At 35.7% G+C, this 18,849-nt stretch overlaps 2 protein-coding genes across 10 annotated transcripts in view; one reads left to right on the top strand and one right to left on the bottom strand.

Moving 5' to 3' along the window:
• The window catches only part of PLEKHM3 (pleckstrin homology domain containing M3), a 1,279,556-nt gene that overhangs the window by 322,669 nt on the left and 938,038 nt on the right, over nucleotides 1–18,849 (bottom strand). The window lies entirely within an intron of this gene.
• Nucleotides 1–18,849, top strand: part of CPO (carboxypeptidase O) — a 59,286-nt gene that overhangs the window by 29,995 nt on the left and 10,442 nt on the right. For 6 of the 9 annotated variants that reach the window (XM_082690472.1, XM_082690469.1, XM_082690477.1 and 3 more), the window contains 4 exons: nucleotides 1,495–1,597; nucleotides 15,437–15,536; nucleotides 17,538–17,639; nucleotides 18,584–18,688. In XM_082690472.1, coding sequence (XP_082546598.1) covers nucleotides 1,495–1,597; nucleotides 15,437–15,536; nucleotides 17,538–17,639; nucleotides 18,584–18,688 — 410 coding nt within the window. Of the gene's footprint in view, nucleotides 1–1,469; nucleotides 1,598–15,436; nucleotides 15,537–17,537; nucleotides 17,640–18,583; nucleotides 18,689–18,849 lie in introns of all 9 variants that reach the window. The other 3 variants (XM_082690475.1, XM_082690473.1, XM_082690474.1) reach the window with 1 other exon arrangement.

The following is an 18,849-nucleotide window of genomic DNA, read 5'->3' as shown; positions in this document are numbered from 1 at the left end:
TATTCCATAAGTAAATTTGCTTCTAAAGTAAATTCCCAGTGTGACCATATTGTACCATATCACTATGACTGACTGACCTGAGGCCCCATCATCTCTCCCTTGGAATGATATGGTATCCTTCCAGCTGGCTTTTCTGTTTCTATGCAGTCTGTCTCTTGCCTACACTCTATGCAGCAGCCAGACAAATTATTTAAAATACAAAACCAAAACCTTTTCAGTGATTTCTTAGAATAATATTCTAAGTCCTTACTATAGCCTATGGTCTCCATAAGATCTGCCCTCTTACCTATCTCCTTGACTTCAACTTCCATCACTCTCTCAACACTACTTTACTCAAACCTTGGCTTTCTTCCAATTTCTTATTGGACCTTATTGGGACCAAGTTCATGTCTTCTCTGGGACCCCTACGCATGCTGCTTCCTTTACCTAGCACACTTTTCCTACAAGCTTTTTCAAGAACCACATCATTTACAACTTACCTCAAAAATCATCTTAAATAAATCAGGACAGTCCTCTCCATCTCAGTATAGTCTTGGCCTATGATCACCCCCTATCTCCTTAATTTGATTTCCTTTACTTGAAATTGTATTATTTGTTTGTACACTTGTTAATTATTCTCAATTCTGAGTTTCCATAAATCATAGAGATGACCTGTCTCTTTCATCTTTGTCTGTTTTCATCTTAGTACTAATACCTGGCATAAAGTGGGTACTCGTTACATTTTTGTAACATTGTACATTTTGTAGAATGAATGAGTGAATGAATAAATGAAAGAATGAATGAATATAGATCAAAGGATTCAGACTGGGCCCCCAAATGCCAAGGACTCCTTTAAATCCTCTACTTCTCTGCACTAAATCTTGCCTTGCTCAGTTAGACTTTTAGCAATGATCTTAACTTGAGCTTTTACTTTTTAGTGGTCATGTTTGAGATTTAGGCATATCTGGGTTTGTCTGAAAACACGGTGGGGTATCTGACATAGACCTTTTTGTGAGAGGGCTGTGTGAGAAAATCCACTTGAGAAAGGATTTAAAATGTTTTCACTGTTCAGATTTGGAGAGACCTAGATTCGTTTAAGAAGCTGGCGCTGTGATCTTTCAGAACAGGAGAAGGTATATGATCCAAAATACAGCTTTAAGAGAGAAGTGGAAATCCAAATAATAACCACACCTAACACACCCAGGGTGGAAAACATACAACCCATTAGGCCCAGAAACCTGTGGAAGGAAGAAACTTCTTTCTGGATCTAGAGCTTGTATCTGGATCTGGAGTCCAGAGCTTGTATAAATTTGGTTTTCAAGGAGAAATGAAAAATCAAATGGTAGTATTTTCCACTATATAAGAAAAAAGCTATTTGATGACACGATAGATTTAATAAAACAACTACTCACTTAGAATTCTGCTGAGACATTCATTAACTGACTTACCTTATCTTGACTGTAAGAGCCTCTGTATTTATGCCTTCTCAGAGATGTTTGATCCATTGACCTACAGGAGAAGTCCAGGATTTTCTAGTTCTCTGCAGAAGAATGAAGCCTCTGCTTGGGACCCTTTACCTCTTGGGGATCCTGGTTCCTGAGGGGCTGGGATATGATGGGTGAGTGTGAAGTGGGAAGAGGGGCTGATTATCTTGACTTAGATTGTCTAAATGGAAAGCTAGATCCATGTAGCTGGACTCTCCCCTCTTCCTACACATACACACCACCATGAGATGAGAATAATAAAGTTTTATCATTCAACATTACTTTAAGTCTTTGAATAAATATCTAATATTTTCCAGCACAAAATATGATAAATACCAATAGATATGTCATGTTTTATGATTGAAAAAAGGAAATTATAATGAAAATTAATGAAATATAATTATTTATTATATTCATTATATTTTAATTATTATATTCATTATTATAATTAATGAAAAATAATGAAAACTTTTCATTTATAGTTTCACAACTGGTAAATCATATTATTCCAATTTTTTTAAAAATGCTTAAAGTGTTTAAAATTTCACCAAGAAATAGTTACTCTTAATATTTTTTGATAGATAGATAATTATGTATTCAGTACTAGTGCCAGAAATTTTCAGTTGAACTGTGTTATAGAAATTTTCTTATGACATTAATACATACTGCAACCACAAATAATATTCCATCATTGCTACATTCCATCATTGCTACTCTACAGTTGATTTCTACTTTGTCATCTTTTTCCATTTTATTTTATTTTTAGTTTTCCAAAATTTATTGTTTATGCACCACACCCAGTGCTCCATGCAATACGTACCCTCCATAATTCCCACCATCAGGCTCACCCATCCTTCCATGCCCCCACCTCTGAAACCCTCAGTTTGTTTCTCAGAGCCATAGTCTCTCATGGTTTGTCTCCCCTTCTGATTTCCCCCATCTCACTTCTCCCTCCAACTCCCAATGTCCTCCATATTATTTTTACAAAAAAGCCATGGTGAGTATCCAGCCACATGAAATTTTTTGCAAACCTTTGATTTTTTTTTCTTAATATAATTTACAGGAAGTAGAATTCCTGGGTCAGAAGCTGAGAAAAATGTGAGAATCTTGCTATACATTGCCAAATTGCCCTCTAGAAAAATTGTATGTTTACATATGAAAATACCCAGTTGGTTTACTTTGCATTTTGTTGATTTCTAAAAAGTTCAAGTGTTTGTCTTGATCATTACTCATTTATCAGTTTATAAATTGTCCATTCTTATTATTTGCTTTAAACTTACACATTGTTTAAATGAAACTTACATACTGATCCCTGCCTCTGGAAACTTATTTTGAGAAAATAAAGTATGGGGAAAGTTTTATACACTGAGATGTAGCTTTATTTATAACATAAATATTATAATACTTGGAAATAACTTAAATGTCCCACATTAGGTTATGTAAATGTTGATATGTGATATATGACAATGGAATATTATTTATCTATTAGAATAAAGATTACAAAAAATTTAATAGCATGAGAAAAGACATGTATTATGCTAAAAGCAAGACACAGAGTAGAAAATGTAATAAAATACTTAGAATAATAAAAGAAAAAATATGTACCAAAGTGGTCATTGTTATCCTTGGTTGGGTGATTTTTCCTTTTTTTTTTTTTTTAAGGATTTTTAAAAAAAAATTATTTGTCAGAGAGCGAGCACAAGCAAGGTGGCACAGGCAGAGGGAGAAGCAAGTGCAGGGAGCCTGATGGCGGGGCTCCATCCCAGAACTCTGGGATCACCATCTGAGCCAAAGGCAGACACTTAATGACTGAGCCACTGAGGCACCCTTCATTCTTCATTTTGTGAATATTCTTTAATGAAGATTTGAACAAATGTTTTTCAAACCCAGGTTAAATTATGGAAGTGATGTGGCACAGGCAGGGGGGACTTCCATTGGATAACTCAAGTGCAGCTTCTGACTGTACTTGAGGACAACATCTTACATCTTCTAGTCCTGGTCCTTAGTGACTGTTTGTATCATCATTATTATTTACTAATAGAAAATAATGTCCACTCTGGTATGGCTCTTACCAATGCAAAACATAGTTTACCTGCCATTTTGATACTCTATTCATTACCTATGGTGTAATAATAGTCTAGAAAACCTATGATTAAGAAAGATTGCAAGATTTGTAATATTTATTTTGAGCATTTAGAGAGGTGGACTCTTCTATATACTGCACACTCCCAATAAAAGTGTAAATCTGCAGAATCACTTGGGATTTAGCAATATGAACCAAATGCCTTGAAAATACTCACACCTTTGACCTACTATTTCTTCTTCCTGGAATGTAGCTCAAGGAAATAACCAGAAATGAGCACAAAGATTTATGCAAAAAAGTCGTTAACTCCAGAATTATTTACAAGAGCAAAAAACCAAAAGGGGAAATAGATTTAAGAGCCAGCATAGATGACAATATTTAAATAAATGATGTTATGTAATATATACCTACTGTCAAATATAATGCAGTCATTGAAAATAATATTCATAAAAAGTTTTCATTGGTTAGAGGAAATGCTTCCGGTAGGATATCATGCAAAACAAAGGAGTAGAATACAAAACTATATATAGATATAATCTGCACTGTGTTCAAGAAAAAAATACGCACAGATAAAAGATTGATGAGAAATATGCCAGAATATCAACAGGGGATTCAGGGAAGTGGGATTATTGAAGATTTTTCCTTCTTCTCTTTTTTGTTTTTCTCCTCTCCGTACTTTCTAAATTTTCCACAATAAGTGTATGCTAATTTTGTAAGAAGGAAAAAAAAAGTTTGAAAATACATTACTGTCATGAAATATTCATATAACTGTATCCTTACGAAGTATTGAAAATACAAAATTTGCCTCAGTATTCATTAGATTCTTGCCTTTTTATACATTCCAATCAAAACTCCACTAGACAATCTTAGATCTACAATACTTATTAATAATGTACCCCAAAGGATCACTTTCTTTGTTAAACATTTTATGAATTCCTATTCAAAAAGAATACACAAAGTACAATAATCTTTTCGTTTGATTGGTGAGATGAGACTGGTGATAATTTGGGGGATTAGCCAGCTTTTCCTCCCTCTCTACATGCATTATGCATTACCCAAGAAATTGCCTAGAAACAAAGAATTGCCTTTTCTAAGTATATGGTTTCAACATTGCTTGAACTAAGTATTTGGGTTTCTGAGGTTTAAGTATTGTGTTTAATCTCATGTAAAAATGATAAACTTTCTTAGGAACAGAAGTTTTCACTCAGATACCATACAGTTCTTCTCCTTCTTCGCCCTCTCCTCCTCTTCTCCCCCCCCCCTTCTTGTTCTTTTTCCTTTTTTTGGCATATTACATTGTCCTAGTCTTTCAGTGCTGAATGGGCCTAGGCAACAAGGTACTCACACATTTGGCAGACATTAGCTGGGGGAAAACCAAATGTTGGTTCTTGATGGTGTCCAGTTACCTTTAATTTCTTCCATTCTATATTATGGAATTGCCAGGGAATACCAACCCTACTGAAACAGGAATTCACTGGGACTAGCCCGGCTTTGTGTGTACTCACTTTCCCCATTGAGTAGAAAACTATGATAAATAAGATAAATAAAGACCCAAACATTTGCTGAACTGTGTGAAGGATGGAACCGGGTCACTCTGAAAGTCACCATCTCTGTCCCAGAAGTGTCATGAAAGCCTCTCTGATGATCTCATTTCTGGATTGGACTGGACGGGCAGGACAGCCAGGGCGAGGATGGATTGAGTGAGGGCTGAAAAGATACCCTTCTCAGTTATTTCATTTTTTCTCCTCTCTCTCTCTTTTTTAATTCTTTCTTTCTTTCTTTCTTTCTTTCTTTCTTTCTTTCTTTCTTTCTTTCTTTCTTTCTTTCTTTCTTTCTTTCCTTCTTCCTTCCTTCCTTCCTTTCTTTCTTTTATAAGATTTTATTTATTATTAGAGAGAGAGAGAGATCACAAGTAGGCAGAGAGACAGGCAGAGGGGGGTGGGGGAAGCAGGCTCCCTGCTGAGCAAGTCACTGGGATCATGACCTGAGCTGAAGGCAGAGGCTTAACCCACTGAGCCACCCAGGCACCCTGTCCTCTCTCCTTTCTGAAAAAGTACTGAAATTGTTTTCTAGTTTCTTTATAATGCTGAATTGTTTTCTAGTTTCTTTATAATGCTGATACTTATTTTGCTTTCTTCATAGTCTGAATCAAAACCAGACAGTTTTTTAAATGGGCTAATAAATATTTTATGCTGATTCTCTAGGGTATAATAAAAGCGTAATTTAGCCTATGTAACAAAATCTTCAGAACAAATCAACAACCTGGGATAATTTACCATAAGGTTTTTTTGTCAGGGTTAAATAAGTGTATATATATCAAGTTCTTTGAACAGTGCTGGCATGCATAATTACTAGGACAACACTGGTTGTTATCACTGACTATGCTTGAGTTAGGAATTCTCCATCCCTTGTCGTCAATATACTTAGTGTACCATTTAATTAGTAGTCAGTCAGGCAATTTTCTTATCAGACTTCATGCCTTATTATGTAATGGCTGAATTATTTTGCTTTTCATGTATTTGTTTCTAGTCCATTAAGTGGATTTTAAGGTCTGTAAGAAAGAAATCTACTTTTCTACTGCTATTATCTATTACTGATTTTTTATACAGTACCAAGAGTACCAACCTCTTGGGTTGCTGAATGGGTTAAATAAGATGATAATATAAATGCTTTTATCAGTGCCTAGTATATAGTGCTCAATAAAGGTTAACTGGTATCATAAAATACATATATTTTCTGATTATTTGATAAAGACATTAACTGTGCTTCTGAAAATTTATGTGTAGGTTGAATTTTTATTAATTGAAACACACCAATGGTTATACATATTTTCTTTATAAATGATAATGTGTTTTGTCAGTCAGCTTCAATGTATTGCTTCTACCAGTATATGTATTTTATATTAGAATTGCTCACTCTGAACGAAGCAGTCTTGCTTATTTAACAAAAAAAATTAAATGAATGATATGTATTAGAAACAAATCCCTGAATAACATGGAGAAGCATATTGCTCCTCAACTATTATAATTTTAATTACATTTGCTTCTTTTAATCTCCTTCTAAAATTCATTTTCATTATTTTAACTGATTATTTAGGCAATCTTATCTCATGAGATTTTCATTTGAACAAGGTAAATAAGGTAAAATTCATTCAGCAGTGTAATAAAACATTTACAGTTTTGAGGGTAAAGAACTCATTAAGAATAACAATTCTTATTAATATTAGCTATTCTTATATATATTAGTAACAATTAAAAATAATAAATATAGTTCCAAGTTTAAAGTCATAGAATTGTGTAGGGAAATTGATTCTGTTACAGCAGGTAATTGTGGTATATGGTGCTAAATGAACCAGATTAAAAAATTAAAATTTAGTCAATCCAGTTCCTGGAGTTATGTAACTATGAATGGAACTTTAGTTTTAATTAATTTTATCAAAATATTTTATGGTTCGGTATTGTTTAAAGACAACACCAGGTAGGTGGATAAATTATTCTCCATACAATTTTCATTTTTGAAACTATTGCACCTAAATAGCATTTTGCTTTGCTTTGTTTTGAACTACTAGTGTGTTAACACTTATTAAGCCTTAACTAGGTGTCAGAGTTGTGCTCACTGTAACATGGATTACATTTAATTTATTAAATTTATTTACTAAATTGATCAAATTTATTTATTAATCTTTATAAGAAACTTTTGGGAAGGTATTCTTATTCCCATTTTACAGATAAAGAAATAAAGTTTTAGGGAAAGAGCAGATATAATACCACAAATGTTCAGGGAGAAAAATGAGAAAATAGATAAAAGTCATTGAAGGGAGTTGGGGGAAATTGGAGGGGGAGATGAACCATGAGGACTGTGGACACTGAGAACAATCTGAGGGTTTTGGAGGGGTGAGGCGTGGGAGGTTGGGTAAGCCTGATGGTGTGTACTAAGGAGGGCATGTATTGCATGGAGCACTGGGTGTGGTACATAAACAATGAATTGTTTATGTGAAACAATGAATTGTTTCAGTGTTCTGGAACACTGAAAAGAAATTTAAAAAAATAAAAATAAAAAACAGTAAATACACACACACACACACACACACAAAAGTCATTGAAACATTAACTAATTCAATCTCTGACATATATCTTTGCAATGAGAGATCACGATCCAGAAGTTCACACTCCAGCTTCTCAAAGGCTCAGATCCTACTGCTATTAGCATGGTAATCACTCCATACATATTTGTTGGGTAAATGAATTATCAGCTGGTATGTGTTCATAATGAAAATATAATCCTGTTTCTTGCTTAAATAAAGACTTTTAGCTAGGAGACTAAAACATTCATCAAACATTTGTGCGGCTTACAGAGAGGGTCCTTGCTTGTGACTTACTGACTCTGTGACTATTTGCAAGTTACTTTATTGCTCTTGGCCTCAGTTTTCTTATGTATAAAATATGGATGATGACACTTCACCCGTTGTAATGAGAATAAATTATATAATGTGCATTAAAGTGTTCTCTTAAGTACTGGCACAATATCTGCTATAGAGGAGAGGAACTGAATAGTTTTGTTTTTTTTTTTTAACTTTTTATTTTTTATAAACATATATTTTTATCCCCAGGGGTACAGGTCTGTGAATCACCAGGTTTACACACTTCACAGCACTCACCAAAGCACATACCCTCCCCAATGTCCATAATCCCACCCCCTTCTCCCAAACCCCCTCCCCCCAGCAACCCTCAGTTTGTTTTGTGAGATTAAGAGTCACTTATGGTTTGTCTCCCTCCCAATCCCATCTTGTTTCATTTATTCTTCTCCTACCCACTTAAGCCTCCATGTTGCATCACCACTTCCTCATATCAGGGAGATCATATGATAGTTGTCTTTCTCTGCTTGACTTATTTCGCTAAGCATGATACGCTCTAGTTCCATCCATGTTGTCGCAAATGGCAAGACTTCATTTCTTTTGATGGCTGCATAGTATTCCATTGTGTATATATACCACATCTTCTATGTCACCCAGGTGCCCCAACAAACAGTTTAAAAAAACTATTCGTTTAAAAAAACTATTCAGTTTTAACTGAATAGTTTTTTTAAACTGTTTGTTGGGGCACCTGGGTGACATAGTCAGTTGAATGTCCAACTCTTGGTTTGGGCTCAGGTCTATCTCAGGGTTGTGAGATCTCCACATTCAGTGCAGAGTCTGCTTAAGTTTCTCTCTCCCTCTCCCTCTACCCCTTCCTTCCACTCTAAATAAATAAATAAACAAATAAAATAAACTGTCAAAATATAAACAATAAGTAGACAATTTGAATAGACCTATATCTATTAAAGAAACTGTATTAATAATTAATAACTTTCCAAAAAAGAAAGCATCAGGCCCAGATGGGGTCTTTGATGAATTCTATCAAACACTTAAAGAAGAAATTACACTAATTCTCTACAATCTCTATCAAAAAAAAAAAAAAAGAAGAAGATGGAAACAGAAGGAATATTTCCTGACTTATTCTATGAGGTTACCATTATCCTAATATCAAAATCAGAAAAAAATATGAAAAACAAAACAAAATTACAGACCAATATATCACATATGAACATAGATATAAAAACCCACAACAAAATGTTAGCAAATTGAATCCAACAATACATAAAAATAATTATACAACACAACCACCAACTGAAATTTATCCCAGATGTGCAAAGCTGGTATCATATTTGATAATCAACCCATGTAATCCACTACATCAATAGGGGAAAAATTTAAAAATCACATGATACAGAATCAATAGATAAAGCAAAAGCATTTGACAAATACCAACATCCATTTGTGATAAAAACTCAGTATATTAGGTAGAGAAGGGAACTTCCCCAACATCATAAAGAGCAGCTTAATGGTGAAAAATTAGAAAGTTTTCTGCTAAGACCAGAAACAAGGGAAGGATGTCCACTCTTCAAACTGCTTTTGAACATTGCATGAGAGGTTTAACCCAATACCATCAGACAAGTAATTGAGATAGTAGGTATACAGATTGGAAAGGAAGAAATAAAACTGTCTATGTTCACTGATGACATGACCCTCTATGTAGCAAATCTGAAAGAATGACAAAAAAAACCCTCCTGGAATTAATATGTAATTATAGCAGGGCTATAGGATACAAGGTTAATGTACAAAAGACAATTGCTTTTCTATATACCAGCAATGAGCAAGAGAAATTTTAAACTAAAAACATATTACATTTATATTATCAACCCCCCCCCAAATAAAATACTTGGGTGTAAACCTAAGAAAATATGTACAAGATCTATATGAGAAAAGCTATAAAACTCTAATGAAAGACATCAAAGTCATCAAAGACATCAACTAAACAAATTGAGAGATGTTCCATATAATATATAGGAAGACTCAATATGGTCAAAAGGTCATTTCTTCCCAACTTGATCTATAGATTCAGTGCAATCCCAATCAGAATCCTAGCAAGTTATTTTGTGGATATTGACAAGCTGGTTCTGAAGTATATATGGAAAGGTAAATGACTCAGAATAGCCAACATAATATTGCAGAACAAAGTTGTAGGACTGACACTACCTGACTTCAAGACTTATTATAAAGCTACAGTAATCAAGACAATGTGGTATTGATGAAAGAAGAGAGAAATAGATCAATGGAACAGAAGAGAACACCCAGAAATAGACCCACATGAATATAATTAATTGATTTTGACAAAAGAACGAAGAACACAATAGAGCAAAATAGTATTTTTAACAAATGATACAGGAACAACTGGACATCCACATGACAAAAAAAAAAAAAAGTGAATCTAGACACAGACCTTATACCCTTCATAGAAATTAACTCAAATTGGGTTGTAGACCTAAATGTAAAATGCAAAACTAAAAGACTCCTAGAAGATAATATAGGAGAAAACCAAGCAATGTGATGCCCCAGTTTTGTTTTGTTTTTGTTTTTCTTTTTTTTTTAAAGATTTTATTTATTTATTTGACTGACAGAGATCACAAGTGGTCAGAGAGGCAGGCAGAGAGAGAGGAAGGGAAGCAGGTTCCCTGCTGAGCAGAGAGCCCAATGTGGGGCTCAATCCCAGGACCCTGGGATCATGACTGGAGCCAAAGGCAGAGGCTTTAACCCACTGAGCCACCGAGGCGCCCCTTGTTTTTCTTTTCCAACATTTCCTTAGCAATTTGGGGTCTCTTCTGGTTCCATACAAATTTTAAGATTGTTTGTTCCAGCTCATTGAAAAGTGCCGGTGGAATTTTGATCAGAATGGCATTGAAAGTATAGATTGCTCTAGGTAGTATAGACATTTTAACAATGTTTATTCTTCTGATCCATCAGCATGGAATGCTCTTCCATCTTTTTGTATCTTCTTCAATTTCTTTCATGAGTATTCTGTAGTTCCTTGAGTACAGATACTTTTCCTCTTTGGTTAGGTTTATTCCAAGGTATCCTATGGTTCTTGTGTTTTAGTAAATGGAATCAATTCTCTAATTTCCCTTTCTTTATTTTCATTGTTAGTGTACAAGAAAGCAACTGATTTCTGTACATTGATTTTGTATCCTGTCATATTACTGAATTGCTATATGGGTAGTTTGGGGGTGGAGTCCTTTGGGTTTTCCATGTAAAGTATCATGTCATCTGTGAAGAGAGTGAATTTGACTTCTTTGTTACTAATTTGAATATATTTCATTTCTTTTTGTTGTCTGATTGCTGTTGCTAGGACTTCTAGTACTATATTGAATACCAGTGGTGAGAGTGGACATCCTTGTCGTGTCCCTGATCTCAAAGGGAAGGTGGTCAGCTTTTCCCCATTGAGGATGATGGATTTTTCATCATCACTGTGGATTTTTCATAGATTTTATGAAGTTGAGGAATGTTCCCTCTATCACTATACTTTGAAGAGTTTTAATCAGGAACGCATGCTGTATCTTGTTAAATGCTTTTTCTGCATCAATTGAGAGGACCATGTGATTCTTCTCTCTTCTCTTATTGATTTGTTCTATCACATTGATTGATTTGCGAATGTTGAACCTCTTTTGCATACCATGGTTAAATCCCACCTGGTCATGGTGGATAATCTTTTTAATGTACTGTTGGACCCTATTATCTAGGATCTTGTTGAGAATCTTAGCATTCATATTCATCAGGGATATTGGTCTGAAATTCTCTTTTTTGGTGGGGTCTTTGCCTTGTTTGGGGATCAGGGTAATTCTGGCTTCATAAAAAGAGTCTGGAAGTTTTCCTTCTGCTTCTATTTTTTGAAGCAGCTTCTGGAGAATAGGTGTTATTTCTTTTTTGAGTGTTTGGTAGAATTTTCCAGAGAATCTATCAGGTCCAAAGCTGTGATCACCAAGACAGCATGCTACTGGTACAAAAACAGACACATAGACTAGTGGAACAGAGTAGAGAGCCCAGATATGGACCCTCAACTCTGTGTTCAAATAATCTTGACAAAGCAGGAAAAAATATAGAGTGGAAAAAAAGACAGTGTCTTCAATTAATGGTGCTGGGAAAATTAGACAGCTATGTATAGAAGAATGAAACTTGACCATTCTCTTACAACATACACAAAGATAAACTCCAAATGGATAAAAGACCTCAATGTGAGCCAGGAATCTATCAAAATCCTAGAGAAGAACATAAGCAGTAACCTCTTTGACATCGGCCACAGCAACTTCTTTTAAGATAATGTCTCTAAAGACAAAGGAAACAAAAGCAAAAATGAACTTTTGGGACTTCATCAAGATCAAAAACTTCTGCACAGCAAAGGAAACAGTGAACAAAACAAAGAGGCAACCCACAGAATGGGAGATGATATTCACAAATAACACTACAGACAATGGGCTGATATCCAAGATCTATAAAGAAGTCCTCAAACTCAGCACATACAAAATAGAGAATCATGTCAAAAAATGGGCAGAAGATATGAACAGACACTTCTCCAAAGAAGACATACAAATGGCTAACAGACACATGAAAAAATCTTCATCATCATTAGCCATCAGGGAGATTCATATCAAAACCACATTTAGATACCACCTTATGCCAGTTAGAATGGCCAAAATTAAGAAGACAGGAAACAACATGTGTTGGGAGATGATGTGGAGAAAGGGGAACCCTCCTACACAGTTGGTGGGAATGCAAGTTGGTGCAGCCACTTTGGAAAACAGTGTGGAGATTACTTAAGATACTAAAAATAGAGCTACCCTATGACTATACAATTCCACTACTGGGTATTTACCCCAAAGGTACAGATGTAATGAAAAGAAGGGCCATCTGTACCCCAATGTTCATAGCGGCAATGGCTGCAGTTGCCAAACTGTGGAAAGAACCAAGATGCCCTTCAACAGATGAGTGGATCAAGAAGATATGGTCCATATGTACAATGGAGTACTATGCCTCCATCCGAAAGGATGAATACCCAACTTTTGTATCAACATGGACAGGACTGGAAGAGATAATGCTGAGTGAGATAAGTCAAACAGAGAGAGTCAATTATCATATGGTTTCATTTACTTGTGGAACATAAGGAATAACATGGACTGTGAGTTGGAGAGGAGAAGTGAGTTGGGGAAATTGGAGAGGGAGACAAATCATGAGACACTGTGGACTCAGAAACAAACTGAGAGTTTTGGAGGGGAGGAGAGAAGGGAGATAGGTTAGCCTTATAGTGTGGGTATTAAAGAGGCCACATATTGCATGGAGAACTGAGTGGGGTGCATAAACAAATGAATTTTGGAACAATGAAAATAAAATGATAATATAGAAGAAAACCTAGATGATTTTGGATATGGCAATGATTTTTAAATATAACACCACAAATGCAATCCACAAAAGGAATAATTAATAGCTTGGATTTCATTAAAATTAAAAACTTCTGCTCTGCAGAAGATGATGTCAAGAGAATGAGAAGACAAGCCAAAAGCTGGGAGAAAATACTTGCAAAAGATGCATCTGATGGAGGACTGTTGTTTCAAATAAACAAAGAACTCTTAAAATTCAATAGTAGGAAAATAAACAACTTGAGTCAAAAATGGGCAAACTGCCAGAACGTATACCACACCAACAAAGATATGCCAATGGCAAGTATGCCTACAAAAAGATGTTCAACATCATATGTTATTAGGGAACTGCAAGTGAAAACAATGAGACACCACTATACCCTATTAAATGGCCCAAATCCAAAACAGTGACAACACCAAATTCTGGTAAGGAAGTGGAGCAACAGGAACTCTCATACATTGCTGGTGGGGATACAGAATGGTCCAGCCACTTGGGAAGACAGTTTCTTGGAAGGTAGTTTCTTATAAAACTAAACATACTTTTACCCCATGATCCAGTAGTCAGGTTTCTTGGTCCTTGCCCAAATGAACTGGCTGGCAACTTATACCACACAAAGCCCTGTGCACAGATGTTTGTAGTATCTTTATTTATAATTGGCAATTAAGCAATTAAGAAAGATGCCCTTTAGTGAATGAAAGGATAAATAAACTGTGGTACTTCCAGATAATGAAATATACAACTCTAAAAAGAAATGAGCTATTAAGCCATGAAAAGGCATGGAGAGAAGTTAAATGCATGTTACTAAGAAAAGAAGCCAGTCTGAAAGGCTACATACTGTATGATTTCAGCTACTTGACATTCTGGAAAGGGCAAAAACAATGGAGAAAAAAAATTTTCATTGGTTGCCAGTGATTGGGAGGGCGCAAGGATAAATAGGAAGAGCATACAGGATTTTTAGGACAGTGAAACTGTGCTCTATGATACTACGATGGTAGATAAATATCATTACACATTTGTTTAAATCCATAGAATGTGCAACACCAAGAGTGAGCCCTAATGTAAAGTTTGGACCTTGGGAAATAAAGATGTGTCTGTCAATGTCAGCTCATTGAATCTAACAAATGTTTGACCATGGTGTGGGATAGTAACAGTAGAAGAATATTCTCTCTATATATATTTTCTCTCTATATATATTCATATAGTATATTACTCAGCCACAATAAAGAATGGGATCTTGCGATTTGCAACAACATGAATGGACTTAGAGGGTATAATGTAAAGTGAAATAGATCAGACAGAGAAAGATAAATACCATGAGATTTCACTCATACAGAATTTAAGAAATAAACCAAATGAGCAAAGAAAAAAAAGAGACAAACACAAAAACAGACTTAATTACAAAGAACAAAGTGATCCATTTGAATGGTGAAAGGGGAGATGTGTAAAATAGATAAAAGGAATTGAAAGTATACTTGTCATCATGAGCACTAAAAAATGCATAGCATTGTTGAATCTGTATTGTATATCTGTAACTGATATAACATTGTTTAACATACAATGTTATATATATTCATACTTCAATAATGTTTTTAAATTAATTTTAAAAATATTGCAGGCTCTTCAATCAGGTTGTCCATTATTGTCAGTTATTGTCAACCCCAATAACATTTTCCCTGTGACTCGATTTCTTCATCTCTGTAATGGACATAGTAGGAGTACCTATCTCAGAGTTTTCAAGAGAAGTAAATGAGATTTAAATTGTGTGAGTGTCTTGTAACACATTTCAGTTCAATAAGTCTTAGCTATTATTTCTTTTACAAATTTAAAAGTATGTTTATCTACAACATCTTACTGAATTACCCAGCTTCCCTGCAAGATTGGAATGGCTGTCCTCACCTCACTCTATTGATGAAGAAACTACCATTTGGAGCGATACAATTATTGCCCCAGTTCTCACAGTCAGTAAGTCACAATGAGAAGATTCTTAACACTGGCTTTTCTCCTCCAAAGCCTGTTCACAGTGCTTTCTACCACCTTTTCATCAGCTTTCCAATCCTCATTGTATTCTAGTTTCTTCACTGATTTGAGTCTGACTTTCTTCTGCAGATCTCTAGCACAAACCAGACGAGGGGTTTTGGAAGAGACAGTGAGGCCATGGAGGAGCCTGGACACCTATTCCTATACCAAATATCACCCCATGGAAGAGGTGAGCAAGGACACAGGGAGTTTGGTGGTGGCCACAGCCTACTTTAGGATGGGTGAGGGATGGTTCATAGGGATGAGGTTGGAGAATCTCAAAATATGAGGTAGAGATTTGCCTGTGCACTGAGTTCAAGGGATTGCAGAAAATCATCTTTTGGCTGAAGATATAAATCCTTTCATATGAAATAAAAAGGTAAATAAATAGAAATTAAAGGAAAAGAACCGCCTAGCCAGTTTTGCTCCTGTGAACATGGACTAAACCCTTATTCTTGTTTGTCAGCTTGTTAGCCAGTTTAAGCAGGGCAAGGCCAACATGTGGCTGTGGGACATGGAATGGAGAAGCCCTGTGAGTCCATCACATTTACCTGAAAATGTGGTATTTCTTGGAGGGTACAAAGGAAGCAGGCAGTAGTTCTTAAAAGGGGAAAATTTCTCTTAAAGAAATACTCATATTGTTACTAAGATGAATTTGGTTATTGTTGAAACTGGATATTGTAAAAAAATTAGCTACTATACATGTATATTTGTGAAGTATGCATGTGACTTCATGCAAAGCTTTTTTTGAAGTATAAATTTCTAAACATAGAATCTTTGGGTTAAAGGTTAAGCACGTCTAAATTTTTATATAAATGTTCAAGCTGCTTTCCAAATAGGTTTACCGTTTATTCTCTCAGCATTTGGGAGTATATTATCATTTTCCATAATTTTTTTAAAGAATGAAAGAATGAATTGACACATTCTTTTGTAGCTATCACCCCCAAGTGCTAAAGATTCTAAAAATTTGAACAAGATCCAGGAAGGCCCATGGAAAGCTTAAGTTCCCGTATGGGAGATAGATCACACCTGGCTTGACCACTTGCCCTGTGACCTTGACCAAGACACTTACCTCTTTGGTCTTTGGTTTCCTCACCTGTGAAACAGGAAGTCAGTACTGATCTTGCAGCTTTTCTGTGACTGTAAATAGAATACACTACACTACTTCTGATTAAACAGCAGATAAATAATTGCTACTGTTGCCCTGCTGTTTGTAGCTTTCCCAGGGCTTTTGACACCTTCATCTGAGTCAGCCCATCACGAAGCATGTACAACACCCATGTGAGAAGTTTTCATTCTCCTCCTTTGACAGAACTGAATAAAAAATACTCCACTGACATATTATTCCTGTTATATTAATATGCTTAATCTGTTAAGATGAATGCCAATTGAGATACTATAATTTTTTTTAACTTTTTATTTTTTATAGAGATACTATAATTTTTAAATAGAATATTTATTATCTCAAGTCAATTATGGTTATTTACCATAACTTACTGTATAGCTATTTCAACTACACAGAAACTGAGCGTGGGACTATCCTGTCATGTGTTGATGACTATCTTATGTTTGCGAATTCCCTCAGTCTGTTCGTCATTACAGAACCCCACATTATAGACTTCCAGGTGAAGGTATAAGACTCTTCCTTTCCAAGCATGGTGTAAGACTTTTAATTAATTCAACAACAATTCAGGTCTCCTCAAATGAATCAAAATGACTAATTTGGGATTGATTTAGAAACTTCTATTGGCATGCTCTATGAAGGGCATATCCAACTCTTCTCTAATCTTGGATCCATAGGCATTAGCAATGGATACTGTTGGGATCCAAAAAGATTCACCCAAATCAGTGTGACCTGAAACTACTGGCATGATTGGGTACCCATTATTGGGTCCAAGTCCAGAGGTGTGGGGCCATTTGAAGGATATGATGTTTTTGAAGTGTTATCAGTGGATTATTGAAACTATTAATCCTCAATAACTTATTTGTAAAGTTCAACAGAAAATGGGAGGAGGTAGAGCCTCCATCAGCATAGTTCACTGGTTTAGTCCTGTACTTTGTTTAGAACACAGTCGCAATGCAGAGCAAATAGTCCAGAGTTCAGTATCTTAATGAGAGAAGCAGTTATCTTAATTAGAGGCAAGCAAACTATTTTCTTATTGATAGCCACAGTCCTTCCTGGCTCTTTCAGATCTATCAGTGGATGGTCCAGATAACTGAGAAGTACAGTGGAGTGGTGACACAACATTTCCTAGGAATGACCTATGAGATCCGGCCCATGTATTATTTAAAGGTGAGTGAGAAGGCTGGGAATTCCCTTAATTACTTAGTTCACTCCCCTCTTACCAATTATTGTGGACATGTTAATTTACAAAACATGTTCCCAAATTTGAGAGTTATCTAGAGAGTTATCTATCTATTGGCTCTGAAATCGAATTTACCCAGGAGCTGAGTGAATGATTGCCTAATATGTTAAGCATGGGGTGCCTACCTACCTAATTTTCAGTAGGCCATCAAACTCAGAGCTGAGCCAGCCAAAAGAGATATCTAAACATCCTCTGCCTACAGGCACATTTTAAAGAGTAGAATCGGTATATCCATCAGGAAGAGTAGAACTGGTATATAATAAGGAAGCAATAAAGGTAGATATATAATCAAATACACATACTTATAAAAAGGGTAATCATAAGAGGGAATGGAGGTAAAAGGTAGATAAGGAAATATGCTGACTGGATTAGGAAAATGGATCAGACTCTAAGGAAAAATCTCCTTGAATATGACGGATCCAGTCTTGTCTTTATCCCAATTTGTAAATTTCTCACTGATAAATAGGTAGAGCCTTCATCAGCCCAGCTTCCATTGGCTTTCAATGACTGTCTGGAGTCCAGGTCATTTACATTCAAAACAGATGTGACTGTGACCAACTTGGAAGTGTTCACAACCTTTTACCCATCAAAGAGAATCCATACTTGCCAGGTTGAAAGAGGAGTGGATCTTTCTCCCTGGAGAGAGCTGAACTGCTGCACAAGAATGGCACAGGGAGAAAGGAAAGATTGGGCTGACCAGGAGTGGATCGTGAAGGGTGTGTCTCCCACCATCCCTGCCTCATTCTGGGAATCACAGAGTGGAGGAAGAAAGGACCTGTAGGGGAATAAAAAAAACTGAAAACGGCTTAAAGATTTAAAGTTTATGATTATAAGCAGTTATTTGATAATAGAGCATGGATGTCTCCTCCAGATCAGCCAACCGTCCGCTAACCACAAGAAGATCATTTGGATGGACTGTGGAATTCATGCCAGGGAATGGATTGCCCCAGCTTTTTGCCAATGGTTTGTGAAAGAAGTAAGTGTCCTTAGGTTTCTTATAATGGTTAACTGCCCAACAAAATACCTGTCAAATCTTAGCTATTTAGAAAGCACGGTCTGTGTTTTTCAGAGAGTCTTGAGCAAATTTTCTAACTCCAAGACCCCTAGTTTTTCACCGGCAGAAGGAGCTTGGAATGG

This window comes from Mustela nivalis, assembly GCF_964662115.1.
Source record: "Mustela nivalis genome assembly, chromosome: 11".
In the NCBI taxonomy this organism is placed as follows: domain Eukaryota; kingdom Metazoa; phylum Chordata; class Mammalia; order Carnivora; family Mustelidae; genus Mustela; species Mustela nivalis.
Note: the sequence above shows the minus strand (reverse complement) of the source record. Positions and strands in the feature narration are given on the sequence as shown.